General features: G+C 45.8%; 1 protein-coding gene across 6 annotated transcripts in view; it reads left to right on the forward strand.

The window, feature by feature from the left end:
• The window catches only part of MAP3K4 (mitogen-activated protein kinase kinase kinase 4), a 105,095-nt gene that overhangs the window by 56,759 nt on the left and 32,500 nt on the right, over window positions 1–15,836 (forward strand). For all 6 annotated transcript variants that reach the window (XR_015133417.1, XR_015133418.1, XM_086318604.1 and 3 more), the window contains exons 4-7: window positions 2,466–2,708; window positions 5,507–5,653; window positions 10,424–10,581; window positions 14,212–14,328. Coding sequence is in view for 4 of the 6 variants with exons in the window: in XM_086318604.1 (XP_086174730.1) it covers window positions 2,466–2,708; window positions 5,507–5,653; window positions 10,424–10,581; window positions 14,212–14,328 (665 nt within the window). In the remaining 2 variants the exon portion in view is untranslated. The remainder of the gene's footprint in view (window positions 1–2,465; window positions 2,709–5,506; window positions 5,654–10,423; window positions 10,582–14,211; window positions 14,329–15,836) is intronic.

The raw sequence follows: 15,836 nt of genomic DNA on the forward strand, positions 1-15,836 counted from the left end.
CGGCCCTGTCCACGTGGCGTGCTCGTCCCCGCTTTGCACACGCCCGTCGTTTGGGAGTCGGGCCTGTCTCACGTGTTTGGTGGGCTTGTCTCTCTGGCTCCTGTCATGGCCTGTAGGGTTCTTCTGCCCCTCCTCTCTCAGCTTACAGTAACTGTGTGTTGGATTCCAACATGATCCTTTTCTGTTGTTCATTTTTAAACATGATGTTTGTTTTCAGAACTTTCGGGAAACAGAGAAATAGGAGAGGGTTTAGGGTGTTCTTGTACCTCGCTGCCCTTTCCCCTCCCCGTGTTTTATTACAATTGGGAATTTTAAGATCCAAGTTTTCCCTTATATATATATATGCTTTTAAATTTTTTTGCAGTTTCCAGTATTCCTTGCTAATACTTGAATTGGAGTCCTTAGCCGAGTTACCTTCATGGAGTTGTATCTGTCCTATACCTTCTCTCTTTTAGATTCACGGCTTCTCACTTCCTTGGGCATCCATTCTTACCACTTTTGATTTGACTCCAATCTCCTTTTCTTCCTCGGGTAGTTTTTTAGAGAAGGTAAATGAGTTATACTCGAGTTCTTCCCTATTCAGAGGGTGTTTTCCTTTTTCCTCACAAATCAGGGATAGCTTGACTCTGCAGAAATCTCTCATCCACCTCTTCCTTTCATTCTTTCTGGAACTCCCATTTTTCTTGTGTTACAGCTTCTAGATCTGCCCTCCAGGTGTCTTACTTGTCACTCAAAATTTCTGTTCCTTCTTTTGCCCTAGGTTGTAGTGGTCATTTCTGCAGTTAATTTCTAAATTATTTCTAATTTGTATATTCAGATTTTAACATCATTCCTCCTATTTTCACTGCCTTCGAGGATTTTATTTAAGGAATCTTGGTTGGTTGGGTTTTTTTTTTCCCCCAGAGGAGTTTAGTGAGATTTGCATTAGGAGTATTTTTGCCGTTCTCTCCTGTGTCCTGCATTATTAAATCAGTGTCAGCTTTTCTGATTCTTCACCTCAGTCTCCCTCGTTAAAACCGCCGTTCCCTTTTCCATGATCAGGAGCTTTGTAACGTCTCTTCCTCTCTGGATGGGTTGGTGCAGCAGGCAGCGCCAGCAGGAATGCGTCTCCTCGAGCTGGGTGGGCCTGGCCGCTGGATCTCCGGACTGTCTTACAGTTGTTGAGAAGGAGGGATTGTCCCTTCCCAGTGAGCCTGAAGCAGATGAATCAGCAGGCTGGAACTACAGAGAACGCCAAGACTGTTCTTCAGAATTTTATCCTAGAAAGTTTGCCGAGTTTTGTAGAGCTCTAAATAAACATTTTATCTGATGTCATTGTCCACACCAGAAGAAACGAGCATTTATACCGCCAAAAGCGTTCACACAGACATGTCTTAACCCTGACCACATTTATCACAAGTTATCATTTTTTTAAATTATGCAGCTATTTTAGAAATTGTTGCCTGTTACGGGAAACTAAAAGTATGTATTAATTTAAATGCAAAAATATGTGTGGACAATAAAAGAATGTGAGTTGGGAGACCAGTTAAGAGGAGTAGCTGTAATTAGTGATATTATAAGTTGAAGAAAAGTTGAGATTTTCGAATTTTGATGGCTTCAGTTTTCTCAATAAAAGGAGAAGGCAAGGATGGTGTTGCCAGAGGTTTAAGAACACTGGGAGAGCTTTAGATCTGCAGTTTCAGGGGGAGAGCGTGAGGAATCTGATGGGTAACTGTATGAACGGTGAGCAACAGCAGGATTCCTAGGAAACAGAAGACAGACAGATTCTGAGTGGGACCGACCAGGTTCATTTTATGATTTTTTTTTAGCCTTTGATGTAACTCAGGAGAACAGATGGACAAAAGACTTGATCAAACCCACAGTTTTTATGTTTCACAAATGGCTATCTGGTTTTGTAATCTTCTCTCAAATTTAACAATTCTCTGGTTTTCTCAGTCTAGAGATAGTTGTAAATAATACTGTGTATAACCTCAGAACTAAATGCTCCAGTTAAGTACGATAAAAAATGTGTGATGAAAAAGATGAGCTTGATTCTTTTTCTACTTTGCTTTTTTGATAAAGGTGTTACACAATTTTATTTTTAGTTCTCGTGTGTGTGTGTGCTAAATTTCTTCAGTTGTATCCGACTCTTTGCGACCCTATGGACCACAGCTCACCAGGCTCCTCGTCCATGGGATTCTCCAGGCAAGAATACTGGAGTGGATTGCCCTGCCCTCCTCCAGGGATCCAGGGGTCGAACCCGTGCCTCTTAGGTCTCCTGCGTTAGTTCTTGTTACTGTTTTCTAATACTCCCAGAGCTTTTTCGCTCTGTGTTGAAAATGGTGAATTATTCTAAAGATTATCTCTCCTGTAAAATTACGGTTTTATTGGTTTGTCAGCGAATTTGAGAGAGCAGTAGTTTGTGAGTGCAGCGTTAGGAAGTTCTCCTGGATGCTGTCTCACGCTTTGTTGCATTTGCGTTGCAGTTTTCTGGATTTCCAGATCCCATGTGGGGTTCAGATTATGTGCAGTTGTCCAGGACGCCGCCTTCCTCGGAGCAGAAGTGCAGCACCGTGTCCTGGGAGGAGCTGAGGTCCATGGATTTACCCTCCTTCGAGCCTGCCTTCCTGGTCCTCTGTCGAGTCCTTCTGAACGTCATTCACGAATGTCTCAAGTTAAGGCTGGAACAGAGGCCCGCTGGAGAGCCATCCCTCTTGAGTATTAAGCAGGTTTGTCTCAAGGACTTTCAGAAAATGCCGAGTTCTTACTATATTTTTTCTATAGACTCAAATTTTTCTTTTTAGGATTTTCCTCCTCTAATTGTTGCAAATAGTGAAAATTAGTGTATGTTAGTGTTTCTCAGCTGCTCTCTGTTGGGTAATTTAAAATGTTCTTTTTCCATGCAGTCTTTAAAAATGAGGTGGTGGTTCCACCCTTTCTGTCTTCCACTTCCTCATTCTAAAAGGGTTGCCCACGCTGGTATGACCCTCTGTGTCCTCATCCCATCAGTCTTTGAAGACTGGAAACTTAAAATTCATTCATAAGAGAGACTTTCAATTCTTTAATTTATCATTTTGTTCTTTTTGAAGCTTTGTGTAGACAGGTGAAGGTGTGAGGTATGCAGGGAGGGGGAGTGTGGACATTTTGCTTGCTTAGGCACTGGTACAGTTTAAGCAGTAATGGCAGCTTCTGCTTTCTCAGTTACTATTAATTTGGGTGGGGTTTGCATGGAGTTTGCTGCTCCACAGGTAATAGAGGAATGGCTGGAAGCAGTTGTATCTACCAGACTGAGCGTTTATATTGATGCCTCACGATGTTCCCATATTGACATTCATTATATGAAATAGCCACATTGGATTTGATTTTGTGTGTGTGTGGCCTGCGATGGTCCATCCCCAGGAGTTAGGTCTGGGAGCTCACTGGCCCTGAAGGTCAGACGGGCAGCGGGGACGATTGAAGGACAGGCGGGGCGAGACGTACAGAACAGGCCCTGGCGTGGTCTGTTCCCGGTGGCTGATAGGACTGGAGGCCGGCCCTGCAGCTCATCACCTCTCTTCCCACCCAGCACCGGCCCGAGCTCTGTGTCCTCCTTTGCGCTATTTCCTTCTCACCGTCTTGGTTCTGGTCACTGGCTACGGTCCACATGGGCCGTTCTTTTCACTTATCCTCCATATCACAGCAGTTACTTAGGACGTTTGGTAAAAATACCTTACCTCCCCTCCCCACGGAACAAATACAAACTTAGGGAATGTAACCAGGTGAGACGGGGGAGTTGACCTTTTACTAATGGGTCTGTTATGAGGATTAAACAGTCATTTATGTGAAAACATTTTGGAAAGTAAAAAACCAATACTTGGATTGATGTAGCTTTGTTGCTACTCAGTTGCTAGGTCATGTCAGATCTTTTGCAACCCCATGGACTGTAGCCGGCCAGGCTCTCTTTCCCTGGGATTTCCCAGGCAAGAATACTGGAGTGGGTTGCCCTTTCCTCCTCCAGGGGATCTTCCCAATCCATGGATCAAACCTGTGTCTCCTGCACTGGCAGACGGGTTCTTTACTGCTGAACCACCTGGGAAGCCCAGTGTAGCATTATTAGAGTAAAAATAAAATAGAAATTGTGACTATAATGATTTCAGATTGAGTTGTAAAGCACCTAAGTGACATCTGTAACAGAAATTACGTTAATACTTTTTAATAGATTTATTTCTAACCGTTTCTCCCCTATTGTGAGTAATTATTTTAAAAACATTTTTAAGGGGATCTTGTTATAAAGCAATCCATGTTTATTTTAGAAAATCTGAAAAGTACAGAAAATTTCAAAAGTACAGAGAAAAATGAAAGCTATCCTCTTATTCTGCTATTCAGAGGTAACTGCTATAACATTTTGGTATATTTCTCTCCATTTGTTTTTCTATATGTACATGCTTTCTACACATGTAATGATTTTAAAAAGAAAAGAATATGAGTTTTCACCATACACGTTGTTCAGAAATGAGGCTGTAAATGACTGCCCTGGTGCCCTACCGCATTAGCGCACCAGTGTACCTGATCTTCATTGTTCTCAATGATATTGTGATAAGTATATTTGTGGGCCAGTTTTAGCCTGGATCTCTGATTACTGTTTGAGTATAAACTGTGAAAACTAACTAGTGAGTCACACATTTTTGGATTCTGGTAAGTTTGCACCAGTTTACTTTCCCTGTAGCAACGCTGTGGTTCCTTTTGTGTCTTGATTAATGCATCTTAAGGCTAATGTTAACTGTGATCTAGTCCCACAGCCCCTGCTGGTTAGAATTTGGGGGAACGTGCCCAGCGTGTTATTAACGGAAGGACTGTACAGGTCCTGTCATTCCGTCTCACCTCCGTTCTCACAGTGCCTCCCGGGGCCTGCACATGGTGGCAGTGGGTTTTACTCATCCTTTTGTTTTCTTTAAAATTCCCCACCTTGCGCCACCCCCACCCCCCACCACTTCTATTTAATTCCATCAGATTTATCTTAGGTGGTTTTTTTTTTGTTTGTTTTTATGATGATACAGTTTTTTTGATGGTAAAAGCCACAAATCACAGTAGTTAACTGTGCTAAATTATTACAAAGGCCCCCGGGCTCTGTGGTATGTGAGTACATTTGAATCTTTATTAATGTTTTGTTGTTGTTGTTGTTAAAAAGGACCAGTCTCATGAGGAACTTTTTTTTGTCTTATATCCCTTGTCTCATAATGTGAGCTAGAAGAAAAATAAATCTTTTTCTGTAGAATTTAGTTTCTGTAAAACTTTTATTTGTAGAAGAATACATTTTAGCATATCAGTTTCCTGCGTATATATTTTCTTTGTGTACTCTCGCTGTGATATTAAATACTTTTATTTTCACTGTGAACGAATGGACAAAGAATCTGGAAAGTATTTTAGGGTTCTCAGAGGCACTGCTCACTTCTGAGTTTTTTGAGAATTTGCGCGGGAACTGTGTGAGAACCAGCTGGTCGTCTGGTAGCATGTGTGTGACGGTCGAACTGTGCCTGCTGTCTTGCAGCTGGTGCGAGAGTGTAAGGAGGTGCTGAAGGGCGGCCTCCTGATGAAGCAGTACTACCAGTTCATGCTGCACGAGGTCCTAGACCAGCTGGAGAAGACCGACTGCAACATCGACGCCTTCGAGGAGGACCTGCACAAAATGCTGATGGTCAGGGCGGGCCCGGGGGGTGCGGGCGATGTCTGACTTGTGTGTCTTCTCCTGGCTCTTCTAAGCTCTCTGCTTGTGCTCCTGTTATTCCTTCCTGCTCTAAGTGTCTCCTCTCCTCCTCATCCTTCCATTGAAGATTTACTTTCGAGTGTTAGCTGACAATTTTCACTCCGAGTGTGCATCTGTGCACTTCTTCTCTGAACTCCTCCGGTGGTTCCGATCGTAACTGTCTAATACTTAGTAATGCTCTGCTCATCTGTCCTCGGGTTTCCCCAGTTTAGGCTGAAAGCTGCATGAGCCAGGGGTTGTGACTGGGGTTCTTCTGCCTTCCGTAGTGTTTGGTGGAGTGTTAGTATATAGTAAACCCGTGTTAGCGCCGCTTGAGTAGGTGCACAGATGGTTACGTGACGTGGCAGGTTGATGAAACAGTATAGAAGATAGCAAGGCTTGTCGTCATATTGTTTTTGGAGAGCCGTCACCCTCGCTTGACATCTCCCTGTATCCTGCTTCAGGATGGCTGCAGCACCTCCAGACACACCACCCTCACTTTCTAGGCTGGAAGAGATGAGAAGGGGGCAGAGGGACAAGTCTCCTTGTCAGCTAGGTCCAGAAGAGCAAAACCTCCCTTGGAAGCCCCAGTCAGCAGAAGTCCCCTACATCCTCCTGACGAGACCTGCTGGGTGGCTGCCTCTCTCTAGGGGAGGCTGGGCCTCAAGGATTCAGTTTTTCAGCCTCTATCAGAAGGAGAAAAGAAAGGGTATGGCTGGGGAGGACTTACTACATCTGGCATCTTGCAAGAAATAATTTTGACTATAAAGTGACTTTTTTTATTGTTTGGGAGAATACAGAAAATGTATGAAATGTGGCTATGTTTTGAAATACTTTATATATGCCTTGTGTCAGAAAAGCCTATTGTTGAATAGTTATGATAAAACAGCAAGCAAATTAGTTATTGTCTCTGTGAGTAGTTAAACCAGAAGTTTAAAAAGACAAAAAGTGCCTTGCTTTCCAAACTGTATTTGATGGCCTCACAAAGGCACTTGCCGCATCTTTTATGGGATGTTCACTGAGGCAGGAAGGGTGCGCATTGGGTGGGTGAGCTGTGCCGTCCAGGTCATCGTGTGCGTGGGAGAGGTCGACAGCCTGGGTTCAGGGAAGTCCCGAGACTCTCAGCTGGTTAGAGGACCCTAGCAGTACTGGGAGTTAGTTTTGACTTTGCTTCTAGTTTTCTGTGTGAGTCATCATGTCCCTTAGTTCATTGCCGTAATCCTACAGATGAAGGACTAGAAATTATCAGTGATTTTAAAAGTTGTGTCCCAGAGTGTCCTAGATGAAGTAGTGCAGGGGCATAACTTGAGAACTGGTGGAACCCAAAGAAAACCAGTGTTTCGTCAAGAAGGAAGGAGACTGTGGCCTTCAGAGAGGCAGGCACGTCATTTAGTGCACCATCCCGCCCTCCTTTCCACACGGAGGGCTCGTACAGTGATGAATTAGAGCTGTGGCATCTCGGGGTGTGACCAGGCTGGAGGGCTGCAGGTCATGGCCCCGAGGAGGACACCCTGAGCTCATGCCCCGAGGAGGATAGAAGGCGTGTGGTGTGCAGAAACCGTCGTGTTGTCTGCAGCGTATCCTGTCCTGCGAGCCTAGAGAAAGACCACGCAGGGTCTCGTCTAGTGGTGCGCGCGCTAGTCCCTGGGTTACAGAGGAAAAGCATAGATTTAGGGAAAGGCACAGGGGTTGAATCCCTCGAAATTGGCAGAACTCAGGGATGGGTTGGGTATGGAGCGGGTATAGAGAGAGGTTGCTGGGTATCCAGTTCTTGCAGCCGGATGAGTACTGGAGATGATGGGTCCAGTGAGCTTTTTAAATTGAAGATAGCTGAGACCATTTGAAAGCCTTTGGGATTGATTTTGTTGAATGAAGGAAATGAAAAAAAAAAAATCTCATGTACATGAGAGGAAAGGGAAGACTGAGAGTGCAAGGTTCCTCGGGTTCCACAAGGAAATGGGTCTCAAAACACAAGTGTTGGGCTTGGCAGGAAGCCCAGTGCCTCTACTGTTAAAAAGGGAAGAATGGTAAAACAGTATGTACGTTCATGTTATTTATCTCAGGATGAGGAGAGCTTTTATATCTAATAACAGAGTTTTTTTTTTTTTTTTTTAAATGAAGAGAGGTGACATCACCTGTGAGAATGGGTTGCGATGGATTTTAGCCATGTGAGGAAAATGGAGAAATTTCAAACTTGTGTTTGTAGAGAGAAGGTGAATGGGCTGAGCAGAGGTTCAGGTATTACCAGGAACGTGTGCTCTGTGCTTGGCAGATGTGACTGTGTAGAAGAGCGGCCCCTCCCCGTGGTGTGGCTCTTGGAGACCTCAGCTTCTGGAGGACAGTGGACATGGGGAAGGGCACTGGGCTTGTCTCGCTCTGGGGTTGTGACAGGCACATGAAAAGGCATTGAGGGGTGGCAGGGTGTGGGGAGGTGGCAGGGACACAGCTGTGCCGACAGGAGCACTGTGGCAGGAGGACAGGGAACTGAGGAAGAGAGGAGTGAGTCTGAAGAAGAAGAGGAGCCAGGGCGCCAGAGCTCCCGATGAAGTGAGGGGAGCAGTGTAGTAGGGGAGCCGGGCAAGCAGACTGCAGGGAGGAGAGGAGGTTTCAGCATCAGAACGTTTGAACTGGGTTTGGGGCGGTTCTGGTAAATGCTAGGATCAGAAAGGAAAGCTCGTCAGAGAGGAGGAAAGGTGCTTGGAACCAGAGGCAGTCGGAGAATGGAACTGAATCGGTGGGGGGGGGGCGCCCCAGATGTTATTTAAGTCACACAGCTGAGCCTGGGACGGAGAGAAGGCCGCAGCGCAGGCTGCTGTGTGATGGCTGCCTCTGGGCCGTGGAAAATCAGTAGATGATGGTGCGGACACGGGGCGTCCAGGGCATTCCTGATCACGGAAACCTTAAAGGGGCAGAGTGTTGCTTTTGTTTTTAAATAAGGCTGTGTGAGGATGCTGGTTTGAAAGCAGCAACGGGACACCCAAAGATGCAACCGTTGGCAGCCCTTGCGGTGTTCTGTAAGGCAGCTGCCCCTTGAGAAGGCTCTCAGGACAGCACAGTTTCAGGGAGGCCAGGGAGATGAAGCTGCCCTCCAGGAGTGGAAAGGGAGGTCCAGAGCCTGATGTGCAAAAGACCTGTTTCGTTGGGATGAGATGGGCATAGACCTGTTAAGTCGCAGGTTCCACTACACATGTTCATAATGGACCTGTGACTGGCGATTCATGCCGAGTGCCTAGGTGGAGGAGGACCCAGAAACTCCAAAGATACAACAGAAGATAGTTTTCTTTAAGTGAAAAACTCCAGAGTTTTTGCCTACTGAAAATTATTATTGGATCTCAGAAAACCCTCATTTCAGAGAACCCTAAGGTGTAGCCTGCTAAGGTCCTTGGGATCCAGGCCTGGAGAAGGGAGCCTGTAAACCCCCAGGCAGGGAAAGGAAGCTGCCTTCAGGGGGTGGGGAGGGTGAAGATCAGTCTGTCAGCAGTTTTGTTTATTCTAACATGACTCGCGGTGTTAGAAGCTACCGGGGTAAAGTCTTCAAGGCTCTGAGGGAGAGGATGTGTAATTCAAACATTTTATACCCAGTCAAGGTATCCTTTCAGTAAAAGAATCCACAGACAGTGATGTTTTATAAAATAACAGTTGTGAGCCTGTCTTGAGAAAAAAAGTACATCATAGTAAAACCCTGCTAAGCAGCAGATAAAACAAGAATTTTAGCACTGTGAAAGCTGTTGGAAGATGAACTGTGGTGGACATGAACTCCTCCTTAGAACAATCAAGTATTTTGGTTATAGATCATAATTTATATGTCATAAACCTTGAAAAATTATGTCATGAGAACGTGGATGCTTGGAACATAATTGTGGGAAGAAGTGTGCTCATTGCCTCCTCTTAACATGTAAGATGGAGAAGGCAACGGCACCCCACTCCAGTACTCTTGCCTGGAAAATCCCATGGACAGAGGAACCTCATGGGCTGCAGTCCATGGGGTCGCTAAGAGTTGGACATGACTGAAGTGATTTAGCAGCAGCAGCAACAACATGTAAGAAACCATCTAAAACTTAAGTAATTAAAGAAATAAAGGTCCCACGCTCTTAAAGGAATATTATTCACAGTATATTAAACATGAAAATTTCTGTGTTATTATTTTGATTTTTTTTTTTACTTCATTGTATTTTTCTGTACAGTGTGAATGTTTTATTTTCTTAGTAACTTGCAGCTGCTGCTGAGTCACTTCAGTAGTGTCTGACTCTGTGTGACCCCACAGACGGCAGCCTACCAGGATGCCCCATCCCTGGGGTTCTCCGGGCAAGAACACTGGAGTGGGTTGCCATTTCCTTCTCCAATGCATGAAAGTGAAAAGTGAAAGTGAAGTCGCTCAGTCGTGTCAGACTCTTAGCGACCCCATGAACTGCAGCCTATCAGGCTCCTCCATCCATGGGATTTTCCAGGCAAGAGTACTGGAGTGGGGTGCCATTGCCTTCTCCGGTAACTTGCAGCAGTTGTGAATAATATGTTCAGTTGCTGAGGAGTTGAGTTATACAATTAAAGAAAAATCCTATTTAGACCTCAGTTAGTAGTGATGGAGAATCTCGCTTCACTTCATGCCTGAGTGGTCCCCCTTCCTCTTGTCCAACTTAAAATTTTCATGTTAACAGGGATGAAAGTTGTGAGTTGTTGAATCCTGTTCTCAAATATCTCCTTTTGCGTTTTTTGTATCTTAAGGTATATTTTGATTACATGAGAAGCTGGATCCAAATGCTACAGCAATTACCTCAAGCATCTCATAGTTTAAAAAATTTGTTAGAAGAAGAATGGAATTTCACCAAAGAAATAACCCATTACATCCGGGGAGGAGAAGCACAGGCTGGAAAGCTTTTCTGGTAGGAATCCTTGCGTGGCTGCCTTCCTTTCTCGCTCCTGGTTTGCTCTCCGGTTCTGTTCTACACGTGCGAGTGTCTAATTACATGAAAATGACAAACATTCGTACCTCTTGTGTGCCCCTGTCCTGGGCTTTGTCATCCTTAGAGCAGTGGTTCTCTGCCGGGGGTGACTTGCCCCCGGGACGTGTGGTGGTGTCGGAACGGTTCTGATTGTGTTTGCTGGGTGGAGGCCAGGGACGCCGGGATACATCCCATGATGCACAGGACAGTGTGCTCCCCCGCCCCCCGAGAAAAGCTGTCCACCCAGCACGGCAGTTTTGAAGTAGAGAAATCCTGCCACAGGATGCACCCGCTTGATTATATAAAAGGGGAAGAATTTAAAGCCTCCTGATGAGTGGAGTAGGCCTGCAAGTATCAGTCTTTGTGTCCGTCTTGGTGGGCACTTCTGCAGCCTACCAAGGAGGTGTTTTCACCGACACTGTTTTGGGAATGTTATGCTAATCACAGAAGCTCTTTATAAACTGGGTGTTTATATATGATGAAAGAATCGAACCGTAAACAGAGGACAAGCATGAAGCAAGGGGGAGTGCTCACTGGTCTGTCTGCTCTGGGACACGAATGTGTCTTCTCGAGTGCAGGCACCTGAGTGTTGAGAGCGAGGTGTCAGGTATGAGGTCTTTGTGGTAGGCTGCTCCCCTGCTGAGGGACTGGGGACCGGGCCTCCTCCCTGGCTCTAAGACCTGCGGCCGCCCCGTGGTGCCCCCTTCTCTTGCTGCTGCGTCAGCCGTTTCGTCTGTTGCCTTTTTAGGAGCTCTTTTATACCCAGCTCACGTTTCCTTCCCCGCCCCCACCCGGCTCTGTGTGTACCCTTCAGGACTTCGGCTGTTACAGAGCTCTCTTCTCCCTGCAGAAAGTCACTGTCTTCAGCCCGCAGGTCTCTTTGTATCTCAGAATGTTGTGTTGACTCTTCCGCCCTGACCACCTGGTCTTTACGCTTTCCTCCATCTCTGAGTGAACAGTGAACTTGCTCTTGTCTCAGAGCTCAGCTGGCTTCAGGCCAGGGTTCCCAGTCTGTCCTGGTTTCCTATTCATGTTGGTTTCCACAGTCAGCCTTACAGAAACGTGTATTCACTGCCATTTTCAAAGTCTCTTGCCCCTTAGTTTTCCATTGTTCTGTTTCACCTATAATTTCTTCTATTTGTATCTTCTGTTCTCAGTCTGTCAAGCTTTGCTGGAAAAAAAAAAAAAAAAGATGTTTGAAAAGGTTACTGTTTCATTTCACTACCCATTCTTGTTATTTAATTTCTTTGTACCCTCTCATGTACCTGTCAGTGTTCGTTTTCATCTTTGGCTTGTCCTTCGATTCCTTTTCAGCACGGTCTGTGGCTGCCAGCCTCACGTCCCGTGCTCTGGGAAGCTCCGGGGCCCCATCACTGCCTGTGCTGAGGGGCTGCCCACCTGCACAGTTCTTGTTCTGGGTATTCGTCGCGTTGCGGCGGTGTTCTGCTTCTCCCGGGTTGGAGCCGTCTTGGCGTTAACCCTGCCCCCATTTTTCTCTCACGCGCCATCTCTAATTCCCCGTGGCTGTCCCTCTGGGGTGTAACCAGCATCTGACCTCCGCTCACCACTGCCCGCTTCCCCTCTTCCCAGCCTGTTATTTCTTTCTTGTATTGCTGCAGCAGCTCCCTCAGGAGTCTGTTTTTGCCCTGCATCCTCTAAGGCTTATTCTCAGTGATCCTGTTAAACTGTACATGAGACCATTTTTTGTTCCTGTTGTTCAGTTGCCCAGTCGTGTCTGACTCCTTGTGACCCCACGGACTGCAGCATGCCAGGCTTCCCTGTCCTTCACTATCTCCTGGAGCTTGCTCAAACTCACGTCCATCGAGTCGGTGATGCCATCCAACCATCTCATCCTCTGTCGTCCCCTTCTCCTCCTGCCTTCTCTCTTTCCTGGCATCAGGGTCTTTTCCAGTGAGTATGCCCTTCACATCAGGTGGTCAGAGTATTGGAGCTTCAGCTTCAACATCAGTCCTTCCAGTGAATATTCAGAATTGATTTCCTTCAGGATTGACTGATTTGATCTCCTTGCAGACCATTTTTACCTCTGTTCGAAATACGCCAGTGGTTCTCCTTACTTAAGTAAAAGTGAGAGCACCTAAACAGTGGCCCGGGAGGCCAGGTACAGTCTCGCTTTTCACGAGCTCTGTGTCCTCATTTCCTGGGCTCTCCTGCGCATCCTCTGCGGCCGCAGTGGCTTCCTGCCTTTTCTTCCTAGGCCCGGCCTGCTCCTGCCTCAGGCTCTTTGCGCTTGCTCATCCCTGTGCTTGGACTGTTTTCTACGACTTATTCCCCACTTCCTGTCGGTCTTTGGCCAGATGTTATCTTCTCCACATTTAAAGTTGAAACTCCTACCTGCAAGAGCACCTTAGTGTTCTTCCTTAACTTTTCCTCTCCAGAGCACATATCAATAGTTGAAGTACTCTATTTTTCTTTTTTATTTGATTTATTGCTTCTTTTTCCCCTCCATTTACTGAAGAAATTTTATCTCTTTTGTTCGCTGCTCATCACTCCATAACAGATCCTGATTAGTTGTTGAATAATTGATCCTGAATATCCTGGTACACAGGCATGTTTTTAATCAGGCTGTTTTCCCACTTGGTCACTGTTACAGCCCACCCTCTCTGCCTACCAGAGGGCGATCACACAGTCGCAGGACGTCCAAGGCCTCCCCCGGCACGGCTGGGTTACCATCCTGGTCCTCACTCCCCTCTTTCCAGCTCTGCAGTTTCTCTTCACGAACACGCCTCCTGCTTAACACACCCTCGTGCCCTTCGATCATCCTTCCTGTTCTTCCTCGACTTGCCTTCCCCCTCCTCCCTCGTCCGTGCTCCTCCTGACAGAACCCCTCTTCCCTCTGCTGTTCTAGTTCCTGCAGTTCTGCAGGGCCTGTTGAACCCACACCCTCAGACAGCTCCCCCAGTAGTTACCTTCTGCCTCATCTGATGTTGGTTGTGGACTTACCTGCTCTGTTTCACTAGGTTATAAGCTCCTGTCATCATAGAGGTCGGTAAGCTGTTGTTGAATTTTCACTGAACTCATTTAGATTTATTTTATACATTTGGGTTTGCATTTTAACCCTAATATTTAGACTGTACACTTGATGAGAAGCATCAGTGATTGCAGTAGTTCATGTTCATTGACTATGAAAATTGTGATGGAAAGTTTTAAAAGCAATTGCATTTAAGGAATTCACTTTGTTTCTTATGCTATCATTTAGTTTATTGAGCCTTTAAAAATATTTTGTCATTGATATATATTTGAGCCCACTTTTATACCATTTCAAACATTTAAGATGGAAGTAACATGATAATTACATAGCTACTGTGAATGTAATTTAAGACTTTACGGTTTATAATGAAAAACTGGTGGTTGAACAAACGTAGATACATCTACAATCGCGATTTCTACTTTTTCATGTTAGTCATGATTTTATGTTAAAAGAGATGCCTCACTGTCATTGATTTTGAACTGTTGACGTAACAGCCCAATCTCGCAGTTTCTCCTTCCAGTTAGACTGAGTGGGGACGGTTTTTCTTCTCTGGTTTACATCTGTTGCTTCTGTTCCCTTAGTGACATTGCAGGAATGCTGCTGAAATCAACAGGAAGTTTTCTAGAGTCTGGCTTACAGGAGAGCTGTGCGGAATTCTGGACCAGTGCCGACGACAGCAGCGCTTCAGATGAAATAAGGTTGAAGTTGCGTTTCCTTTCCTCTCCCATTCCTGATTTCGTGTAGTTTTACTCTTGGCAGTGAGCCTACAATATGCCCCTTGTTGAAGCCAAATCATGTTGGGCTCGAAGAATGTGGGTTTTAGGTCTAAAGGGATTTACGTGCGACTGCTGTATTGTCTTTTTGTGTGATCTGTTAGTTATGGTTTTACGTGAAATTGTCCTTGAAGGTGACTGTTGTTTAATCCTTAGAGACGGTGTTGTTTACGTTGACTAAGAACTGGTAGGGTAGAATTCATTCACGTGTTCCGGACTGTCTTTAGTTAACTAGTTTCTGTCGTTTAAAGCCTCTGTAGTGGTCCGTGAACACATAACTGACCTTTGGTGCGTTTTGTTGTTCTGTCCTTGCCTCGCCCCTTCTGTTGGGCTTGAAGCTTGAGCGTGTGGAGCCGCGGCCGGCTCGTCTGCTGCGCTTTCTTCAGTGGTGTGCGCACAGTGCTGAGGGTGAGCCGCGTTCAAGTGCTGTTTTTGTGGCTTATGTGCCACTCATAGAGCTGTTTGTGGCCAGTTATCAACGGTACCCTGTGAGTCAACGTGAAGAAGTGCTAAGGCAGAACTAACTTCTCTAGAGGTGTTTTCTCTCGCCTTCCAGAATTTGATAGAAAACACATTTGGGGGCTTCAGAACACTGGAATGTCTTTATACCAGGATTAAAGAAAGAAGTTACTACATAGGCTCTCACCTGGGAAAATGCTGAATTATTGAGAAATGGAATGAATCAGTTCGTAGAAGGTCTTGCAGTTTGGGGCACTGACATGGTAGACTCAGAATAAGCGAGTTCAGTCACTGGGGTGGTGAACTAGAGAATGGCTCTTACAGTGCTCTGATCGTTTACTGGGGATGGATCAAGAAAGGGGGTTCACACGCAGTGATGTGTGGGGCTGACTGTCCCGGCTCCAGGGCACCCCTGTGGGTCGTGCACACCCCCAAGTCACAGCTCAGTGACGTCCTATTGGTGGATGGAAAACTGCTATGATGGGTGTATCCACACTGAGAAAATTGGCAAACACCACCCAAGATAATAGTTTAGGGGGTGCTGGTGTTAAACATTTCCTGGCTCACTGCTCCTTTTTAGTTAGATTATGAGCCGAGAGTCCAGTACCTAATTCCTGCTCCACGAGTTACCCTAATGTTGTTGTTCAGTCGCTAAGTCGTGTCTGACTCTTTGCGACTCCATGGACTGCAGCACGCCAGGCTTCCCTGCCCTTCACTATCTCTCAGAGTTTGCTGAAATTCATGTCCATTGAGTCGGTGATGCCATCCAACTATCTCATCCTCTGTCATCCCCTTCTCCTCTCAGTCTTTCTCAGCATCAGGGTCTGTTCCAGTGAGTCAGCTCTCAGTTGCATCAGGTGGCAAAAGTATTTTATGTATCCTAATGAAACCCTAATGAAATGCCAGCAAAGGTCCATCCAGTCAAAGCTGTGGTTTTTCCAGTAGTCATGTATGGATGTGAGAGTTGGACTATA

Source organism: Bos grunniens, chromosome 9 (genome assembly GCF_055505025.1).
Source record: "Bos grunniens cultivar Pamir isolate PY7600 chromosome 9, Bosgru_T2T1.0, whole genome shotgun sequence".
Taxonomy (NCBI): Eukaryota; Metazoa; Chordata; class Mammalia; order Artiodactyla; family Bovidae; genus Bos; species Bos grunniens.